Source organism: Phytophthora sojae (assembly GCF_000149755.1).
Source record: "Phytophthora sojae unplaced genomic scaffold PHYSOscaffold_1, whole genome shotgun sequence".
NCBI classification, from domain to species: domain Eukaryota; phylum Oomycota; class Peronosporomycetes; order Peronosporales; family Peronosporaceae; genus Phytophthora; species Phytophthora sojae.
Genome location: NW_009258115.1, coordinates 11,292,692 through 11,302,269, shown reverse-complemented (window position 1 = coordinate 11,302,269; position 9,578 = coordinate 11,292,692). Strand labels below are relative to the sequence as shown.

Here is a 9,578-nt window from a genome sequence, read left to right as displayed (position 1 = left end):
AGGATCCCATTGGAAGATGAGAGAGCTTGGGGCACTCGGGTTTGAGGCCGCATCCACAGCCGTCGCCCACTCCGTAACTAGTCAACTAGTCTAGTCTCTCGCGCCTACGATGCAGACGTACCATCAATCTAGCTGAAGCTGTCACTATCCGACCAACAAGCAATGCCAGTACACTGCCGGCGAGGCGTCTGGGCCGTAGCGCTTCTCCAATAGGGCCAGCATCATGTCCATCCAGGCCAAAGTTAGTGGTCGTTTCATTGTTGAGAGTGTTGATAGCTGCTTCCCTGCAGGCAGCGCCATCGGTCGGCCATGCACCGACAACCCGAAAAACAAAAACAAAAAACAAAAACAAAAATCCAAGCTGCGTTTTGGTACGGCTGCAAAGGCTATCGAGTGTCAAATGAGACTACCGGTAGCAAAGCGAAGCGTGTTCGGTATACTTAAGTAAGGGTCATCCAAATCGGGCGTGCCAAACGCCAAACGTCTCCACATGTTCTACTAAGTCACCATTCGAGTTCGAAACGGTTTAGCGCATCGGACGAGCAAACTGAGTACAGCGAGAAAGTTGACAACCATTGACGTCGTATTGCTACCACCGCCAGTTTTTTTATCGACGCTACTACACGCATGTTACTCTACAGAACTACAGGTTCCGTGGGCTAGCTGCTCCATGACCAACGAACGCCCCTCGTCTACTTCTCATCATCGCCAGCGAGCGGCCTTCTCCACTTCACTTCACTTCACTCCACTTACTTGCCCTTGGCCTTGTCCGTGGCGCCGGACTTGGTGGTCTCCTTCTCCTTGGGCGGCGTCTTGTCCTCCTTCTCCGCCGACTTGTTGGACGCAACGTCCGTAGCGGTAGCAGGCGCCGTGGCGGACTCCTTCTGGCCAGCCTCAGCACCGTCCGTCGTCGCGGACTCATAGCCGTAGCCGTAGCCAGGGTAGCCAGGGTAACCAGGGTAACCAGGGTAGCCATAGCCGTAGCTAGCATAGCCGAAGTTGCCGGGGTAGTTGTAACCATAGCCGTAGCCAAAGTCACCGCCGCCGCCGTAGGACGAGTAGTAGTCCGGGTAGTAGCTGTATCCGTACGACGAGTAGTAGTCCGGGTAGTAGCTGGAGCCGTACTTGTATCCGTCGTATCCATAGACGTCCTTGCCGTAGCTGTAGTCGTCCTTGCCGTAGTAGTCTTTGCCGTAGTAGGCCTTGCCGTAGCTGTAGTCATCCTTGCCGTAGTAGGCCTTGCCGTAGCTGTAGTCGTCCTTGTCGTGGCGACCCTTTCCGTAGTCATCGCAGTCTCCGCCGTAGCTCTTGTAGCCGTATCCCTTGTAGTCATCGTCATAGTCGTCGTGACCGCCGTACCGCTTGTGCTCGTAGCCGTCCTTGCGATCCTTGCGGTCCTTGCCGTAGTCGTAGTCGTCCTTGCCATGGTCGTCCTTGTAGTCCTTGGACTCGGTGGCCTTGGCGTCTTCGAGACGGCGACGGTAATAGTAGTGCGACGGGTGCTTGTCATCGTGGTGGCGGTGATTCTTCCCGTGGTCGTGGTCGTGGTCATGGTCATGGTCATGGTCGTGGTGGCGCGGGTGGTGTCCGTAGTCCTCCCTGGAGCCGAGGTGGCGGCGCGGCGAGACGCCCACAGGAGAAGCGCCAGCGTCAGCCGCCTGCAGAATGGAGGCAGCGGCACACAGGCTGAACAGGGCAACGATCTTGGAGTGCATGTCAGAGATGAACGTGCGATTCGGTGGGTTGATTTGGGGTTGGTTGGTGGCCGAGTGTGGCGGAGAAGGCGAATTGGAAGATGAGAGAGCTTGGGGCACTCGGGTTTGAGGCCGCATCCACAGCCGTCGCCCACTCCGTAACTAGTCAACTAGTCTAGTCTCTCGCGCCTACGATGCAGACGTACCATCAATCTAGCTGAAGCTGTCACTATCCGACCAACAAGCAATGCCAGTACACTGCCGGCGAGGCGTCTGGGCCGTAGCGCTTCTCCAATAGGGCCAGCATCATGTCCATCCAGGCCAAAGTTAGTGGTCGTTTCATTGTTGAGAGTGTTGATAGCTGCTTCCCTGCAGGCAGCGCCATCGGTCGGCCATGCACCGACAACCCGAAAAACAAAAACAAAAAACAAAAACAAAAATCCAAGCTGCGTTTTGGTACGGCTGCAAAGGCTATCGAGTGTCAAATGAGACTACCGGTAGCAAAGCGAAGCGTGTTCGGTATACTTAAGTAAGGGTCATCCAAATCGGGCGTGCCAAACGCCAAACGTCTCCACATGTTCTACTAAGTCACCATTCGAGTTCGAAACGGTTTAGCGCATCGGACGAGCAAACTGAGTACAGCGAGAAAGTTGACAACCATTGACGTCGTATTGCTACCACCGCCAGTTTTTTTATCGACGCTACTACACGCATGTTACTCTACAGAACTACAGGTTCCGTGGGCTAGCTGCTCCATGACCAACGAACGCCCCTCGTCTACTTCTCATCATCGCCAGCGAGCGGCCTTCTCCACTTCACTTCACTTCACTCCACTTACTTGCCCTTGGCCTTGTCCGTGGCGCCGGACTTGGTGGTCTCCTTCTCCTTGGGCGGCGTCTTGTCCTCCTTCTCCGCCGACTTGTTGGACGCAACGTCCGTAGCGGTAGCAGGCGCCGTGGCGGACTCCTTCTGGCCAGCCTCAGCACCGTCCATCGTCGCGGACTCATAGCCGTAGCCGTAGCCAGGGTAGCCAGGGTAACCAGGGTAACCAGGGTAGCCATAGCCGTAGCTAGCATAGCCGAAGTTGCCGGGGTAGTTGTAACCATAGCCGTAGCCAAAGTCACCGCCGCCGCCGTAGGACGAGTAGTAGTCCGGGTAGTAGCTGTATCCGTACGACGAGTAGTAGTCCGGGTAGTAGCTGGAGCCGTACTTGTATCCGTCGTATCCATAGACGTCCTTGCCGTAGCTGTAGTCGTCCTTACCGTAGTAGTCTTTGCCGTAGTAGGCCTTGCCGTTGCTGTAGTCGTCCTTGCCGTAGTAGGCCTTGCCGTAGCTGTAGTCGTCCTTGTCGTGGCGACCCTTTCCGTAGTCATCGCAGTCTCCGCCGTAGCTCTTGTAGCCGTATCCCTTGTAGTCATCGTCATAGTCGTCGTGACCGCCGTACCGCTTGTGCTCGTAGCCGTCCTTGCGATCCTTGCGGTCCTTGCCGTAGTCGTAGTCGTCCTTGCCATGGTCGTCCTTGTAGTCCTTGGACTCGGTGGCCTTGGCGTCTTCGAGACGGCGACGGTAATAGTAGTGCGACGGGTGCTTGTCATCGTGGTGGCGGTGATTCTTCCCGTGGTCGTGGTCGTGGTCATGGTCATGGTCGTGGTGGCGCGGGTGGTGTCCGTAGTCCTCCCTGGAGCCGAGGTGGCGGCGCGGCGAGACGCCCACAGGAGAAGCGGCAGCGTCAGCCGTCTGCAGGATGGAGGCAGCGGCACAGGGCAACGATCTTGGAGTGCATGTCAGAGATGAACGTGCGATTCGGTGGGTTGATTTGGGGTTGGTTGGTGGCCGAGTGTGGCGGAGAAGGCGAATTGGAAGATGAGAGAGCTTGGGGCACTCGGGTTTGAGGCCGCATCCACAGCCGTCGCCCACTCCGTAACTAGTCAACTAGTCTAGTCTCTCGCGCCTACGATGCAGACGTACCATCAATCTAGCTGAAGCTGTCACTATCCGGCCAACAAGCAATGCCAGTACACTGCCGGCGAGGCGTCTGGGCCGTAGCGCTTCTCCAATAGGGCCAGCATCATGTCCATCCAGGCCAAAGTTAGTGGTCGTTTCATTGTTGAGAGTGTTGATAGCTGCTTCTCAGTAGGCAGCGCCATCGGTCGGCCATGCACCGACAACCCGAAAAACAAAAACAAAAAACAAAAACAAAAATCCAAGCTGCGTTTTGGTACGGCTGCAAAGGCTATCGAGTGTCAAATGAGACTACCGGTAGCAAAGCGAAGCATGTTCGGTATACTTAAGTAAGGGTCATCCAAATCGGGCGTGCCAAACGCCAAACGTCTCCACATGTTCTACTAAGTCACCATTCGAGTTCGAAACGGTTTAGCGCATCGGACGAGCAAACTGAGTACAGCGAGAAAGTTGACAACCATTGACGTCGTATTGCTACCACCGCCAGTTTTTTTATCGACGCTACTACACGCATGTTACTCTACAGAACTACAGGTTCCGTGGGCTAGCTGCTCCATGACCAACGAACGCCCCTCGTCTACTTCTCATCATCGCCAGCGAGCGGCCTTCTCCACTTCACTTCACTTCACTTCACTCCACTTACTTGCCCTTGGCCTTGTCCGTGGCGCCGGACTTGGTGGTCTCCTTCTCCTTGGGCGGCGTCTTGTCCTCCTTCTCCGCCGACTTGTTGGACGCAACGTCCGTAGCGGTAGCAGGCGCCGTGGCGGACTCCTTCTGGCCAGCCTCAGCACCGTCCGTCGTCGCGGACTCATAGCCGTAGCCGTAGCCAGGGTAGCCAGGGTAACCAGGGTAACCAGGGTAGCCATAGCCGTAGCTAGCATAGCCGAAGTTGCCGGGGTAGTTGTAACCATAGCCGTAGCCAAAGTCACCGCCGCCGCCGTAGGACGAGTAGTAGTCCGGGTAGTAGCTGGAGCCGTACTTGTATCCGTCGTATCCATAGACGTCCTTGCCGTAGCTGTAGTCGTCCTTACCGTAGTAGTCTTTGCCGTAGTAGGCCTTGCCGTTGCTGTAGTCGTCCTTGCCGTAGTAGTCTTTGCCGTAGTAGGCCTTGCCGTAGCTGTAGTCGTCCTTGTCGTGGCGACCCTTTCCGTAGTCATCGCAGTCTCCGCCGTAGCTCTTGTAGCCGTATCCCTTGTAGTCATCGTCATAGTCGTCGTGACCGCCGTACCGCTTGTGCTCGTAGCCGTCCTTGCGATCCTTGCGGTCCTTGCCGTAGTCGTAGTCGTCCTTGCCATGGTCGTCCTTGTAGTCCTTGGACTCGGTGGCCTTGGCGTCTTCGAGACGGCGACGGTAATAGTAGTGCGACGGGTGCTTGTCATCGTGGTGGCGGTGATTCTTCCCGTGGTCGTGGTCGTGGTCATGGTCATGGTCATGGTCGTGGTGGCGCGGGTGGTGTCCGTAGTCCTCCCTGGAGCCGAGGTGGCGGCGCGGCGAGACGCCCACAGGAGAAGCGCCAGCGTCAGCCGCCTGCAGGATGGAGGCAGCGGCACACAGGCTGAACAGGGCAACGATCTTGGAGTGCATGTCAGAGATGAACGTGCGATTCGGTGGGTTGATTTGGGGTTGGTTGGTGGCCGAGTGTGGCGGAGAAGGCGAATTGGAAGATGAGAGAGCTTGGGGCACTCGGGTTTGAGGCCGCATCCACAGCCGTCGCCCACTCCGTAACTAGTCAACTAGTCTAGTCTCTCGCGCCTACGATGCAGACGTACCATCAATCTAGCTGAAGCTGTCACTATCCGGCCAACAAGCAATGCCAGTACACTGCCGGCGAGGCGTCTGGGCCGTAGCGCTTCTCCAATAGGGCCAGCATCATGTCCATCCAGGCCAAAGTTAGTGGTCGTTTCATTGTTGAGAGTGTTGATAGCTGCTTCTCAGTAGGCAGCGCCATCGGTCGGCCATGCACCGACAACCCGAAAAACAAAAACAAAAAACAAAAACAAAAATCCAAGCTGCGTTTTGGTACGGCTGCAAAGGCTATCGAGTGTCAAATGAGACTACCGGTAGCAAAGCGAAGCGTGTTCGGTATACTTAAGTAAGGGTCATCCAAATCGGGCGTGCCAAACGCCAAACGTCTCCACATGTTCTACTAAGTCACCATTCGAGTTCGAAACGGTTTAGCGCATCGGACGAGCAAACTGAGTACAGCGAGAAAGTTGACAACCATTGACGTCGTATTGCTACCACCGCCAGTTTTTTTATCGACGCTACTACACGCATGTTACTCTACAGAACTACAGGTTCCGTGGGCTAGCTGCTCCATGACCAACGAACGCCCCTCGTCTACTTCTCATCATCGCCAGCGAGCGGCCTTCTCCACTTCACTTCACTTCACTTCACTTCACTCCACTTACTTGCCCTTGGCCTTGTCCGTGGCGCCGGACTTGGTGGTCTCCTTCTCCTTGGGCGGCGTCTTGTCCTCCTTCTCCGCCGACTTGTTGGACGCAACGTCCGTAGCGGTAGCAGGCGCCGTGGCGGACTCCTTCTGGCCAGCCTCAGCACCGTCCGTCGTCGCGGACTCATAGCCGTAGCCGTAGCCAGGGTAGCCAGGGTAACCAGGGTAACCAGGGTAGCCATAGCCGTAGCTAGCATAGCCGAAGTTGCCGGGGTAGTTGTAACCATAGCCGTAGCCAAAGTCACCGCCGCCGCCGTAGGACGAGTAGTAGTCCGGGTAGTAGCTGTATCCGTACGACGAGTAGTAGTCCGGGTAGTAGCTGGAGCCGTACTTGTATCCGTCGTATCCATAGACGTCCTTGCCGTAGCTGTAGTCGTCCTTGCCGTAGTAGTCTTTGCCGTAGTAGGCCTTGCCGTAGCTGTAGTCGTCCTTGTCGTGGCGACCCTTTCCGTAGTCATCGCAGTCTCCGCCGTAGCTCTTGTAGCCGTATCCCTTGTAGTCATCGTCATAGTCGTCGTGACCGCCGTACCGCTTGTGCTCGTAGCCGTCCTTGCGATCCTTGCGGTCCTTGCCGTAGTCGTAGTCGTCCTTGCCATGGTCGTCCTTGTAGTCCTTGGACTCGGTGGCCTTGGCGTCTTCGAGACGGCGACGGTAATAGTAGTGCGACGGGTGCTTGTCATCGTGGTGGCGGTGATTCTTCCCGTGGTCGTGGTCGTGGTCATGGTCATGGTCGTGGTGGCGCGGGTGGTGTCCGTAGTCCTCCCTGGAGCCGAGGTGGCGGCGCGGCGAGACGCCCACAGGAGAAGCGCCAGCGTCAGCCGCCTGCAGAATGGAGGCAGCGGCACACAGGCTGAACAGGGCAACGATCTTGGAGTGCATGTCAGAGATGAACGTGCGATTCGGTGGGTTGATTTGGGGTTGGTTGGTGGCCGAGTGTGGCGGAGAAGGCGAATTGGAAGATGAGAGAGCTTGGGGCACTCGGGTTTGAGGCCGCATCCACAGCCGTCGCCCACTCCGTAACTAGTCAACTAGTCTAGTCTCTCGCGCCTACGATGCAGACGTACCATCAATCTAGCTGAAGCTGTCACTATCCGGCCAACAAGCAATGCCAGTACACTGCCGGCGAGGCGTCTGGGCCGTAGCGCTTCTCCAATATGGCCAGCATCATGTCCATCCAGGCCAAAGTTAGTGGTCGTTTCATTGTTGAGAGTGTTGATAGCTGCTTCTCAGTAGGCAGCGCCATCGGTCGGCCATGCACCGACAACCCGAAAAACAAAAACAAAAAACAAAAACAAAAATCCAAGCTGCGTTTTGGTACGGCTGCAAAGGCTATCGAGTGTCAAATGAGACTACCGGTAGCAAAGCGAAGCGTGTTCGGTATACTTAAGTAAGGGTCATCCAAATCGGGCGTGCCAAACGCCAAACGTCTCCACATGTTCTACTAAGTCACCATTCGAGTTCGAAACGGTTTAGCGCATCGGACGAGCAAACTGAGTACAGCGAGAAAGTTGACAACCATTGACGTCGTATTGCTACCACCGCCAGTTTTTTTATCGACGCTACTACACGCATGTTACTCTACAGAACTACAGGTTCCGTGGGCTAGCTGCTCCATGACCAACGAACGCCCCTCGTCTACTTTTCATCATCGCCAGCGAGCGGCCTTCTCCACTTCACTTCACTTCACTCCACTTACTTGCCCTTGGCCTTGTCCGTGGCGCCGGACTTGGTGGTCTCCTTCTCCTTGGGCGGCGTCTTGTCCTCCTTCTCCGCCGACTTGTTGGACGCAACGTCCGTAGCGGTAGCAGGCGCCGTGGCGGACTCCTTCTGGCCAGCCTCAGCACCGTCCGTCGTCGCGGACTCATAGCCGTAGCCGTAGCCAGGGTAGCCAGGGTAACCAGGGTAACCAGGGTAGCCATAGCCGTAGCTAGCATAGCCGAAGTTGCCGGGGTAGTTGTAACCATAGCCGTAGCCAAAGTCACCGCCGCCGCCGTAGGACGAGTAGTAGTCCGGGTAGTAGCTGTATCCGTACGACGAGTAGTAGTCCGGGTAGTAGCTGGAGCCGTACTTGTATCCGTCGTATCCATAGACGTCCTTGCCGTAGCTGTAGTCGTCCTTGCCGTAGTAGTCTTTGCCGTAGTAGGCCTTGCCGTAGCTGTAGTCATCCTTGCCGTAGTAGGCCTTGCCGTAGCTGTAGTCGTCCTTGTCGTGGCGACCCTTTCCGTAGTCATCGCAGTCTCCGCCGTAGCTCTTGTAGCCGTATCCCTTGTAGTCATCGTCATAGTCGTCGTGACCGCCGTACCGCTTGTGCTCGTAGCCGTCCTTGCGATCCTTGCGGTCCTTGCCGTAGTCGTAGTCGTCCTTGCCATGGTCGTCCTTGTAGTCCTTGGACTCGGTGGCCTTGGCGTCTTCGAGACGGCGACGGTAATAGTAGTGCGACGGGTGCTTGTCATCGTGGTGGCGGTGATTCTTCCCGTGGTCGTGGTCGTGGTCATGGTCATGGTCGTGGTGGCGCGGGTGGTGTCCGTAGTCCTCCCTGGAGCCGAGGTGGCGGCGCGGCGAGACGCCCACAGGAGAAGCGCCAGCGTCAGCCGCCTGCAGGATGGAGGCAGCGGCACACAGGCTGAACAGGGCAACGATCTTGGAGTGCATGTCAGAGATGAACGTGCGATTCGGTGGGTTGATTTGGGGTTGGTTGGTGGCCGAGTGTGGCGGAGAAGGCGAATTGGAAGATGAGAGAGCTTGGGGCACTCGGGTTTGAGGCCGCATCCACAGCCGTCGCCCACTCCGTAACTAGTCAACTAGTCTAGTCTCTCGCGCCTACGATGCAGACGTACCATCAATCTAGCTGAAGCTGTCACTATCCGGCCAACAAGCAATGCCAGTACACTGCCGGCGAGGCGTCTGGGCCGTAGCGCTTCTCCAATAGGGCCAGCATCATGTCCATCCAGGCCAAAGTTAGTGGTCGTTTCATTGTTGAGAGTGTTGATAGCTGCTTCTCAGCAGGCAGCGCCATCGGTCGGCCATGCACCGACAACCCGAAAAACAAAAACAAAAAACAAAAACAAAAAACAAAAACAAAAATCCAAGCTGCGTTTTGGTACGGCTGCAAAGGCTATCGAGTGTCAAATGAGACTACCGGTAGCAAAGCGAAGCGTGTTCGGTATACTTAAGTAAGGGTCATCCAAATCGGGCGTGCCAAACGCCAAACGTCTCCACATGTTCTACTAAGTCACCATTCGAGTTCGAAACGGTTTAGCGCATCGGACGAGCAAACTGAGTACAGCGAGAAAGTTGACAACCATTGACGTCGTATTGCTACCACCGTCAGTTTTTTTATCGACGCTACTACACGCATGTTACTCTACAGAACTACAGGTTGCGTGGGCTAGCTGCTCCATGACCAACGAACGCCCCTCGTCTACTTCTCATCATCGCCAGCGAGCGGCCTTCTCCACTTCACTCACTTC

General features: G+C 56.1%; 2 protein-coding genes across 2 annotated transcripts in view; both read right to left on the bottom strand.

Moving 5' to 3' along the window:
• Positions 1-2,528: 2,528 nt before the first annotated feature.
• PHYSODRAFT_323466 (hypothetical protein) lies at positions 2,529-5,240 on the bottom strand (the record flags this gene model as incomplete). The annotated part of the gene is made up of 2 exons (XM_009518995.1): positions 2,529-3,465; positions 4,300-5,240. The coding sequence occupies 2 exons, from the start codon at positions 5,238-5,240 to the stop codon at positions 2,529-2,531; spliced, it is 1,878 nt and encodes a 625-aa protein (XP_009517290.1).
• An 823-nt stretch (positions 5,241-6,063) lies between these two features.
• The window catches only part of PHYSODRAFT_248797 (hypothetical protein), a gene marked incomplete at both ends in the record, with an annotated part of 5,791 nt that continues 2,276 nt past the window's right edge, over positions 6,064-9,578 (bottom strand). The window contains one exon of the mRNA XM_009518994.1: positions 6,064-6,840. Within this exon, the coding sequence (XP_009517289.1) occupies positions 6,064-6,840 (777 nt within the window). The remainder of the gene's footprint in view (positions 6,841-9,578) is intronic.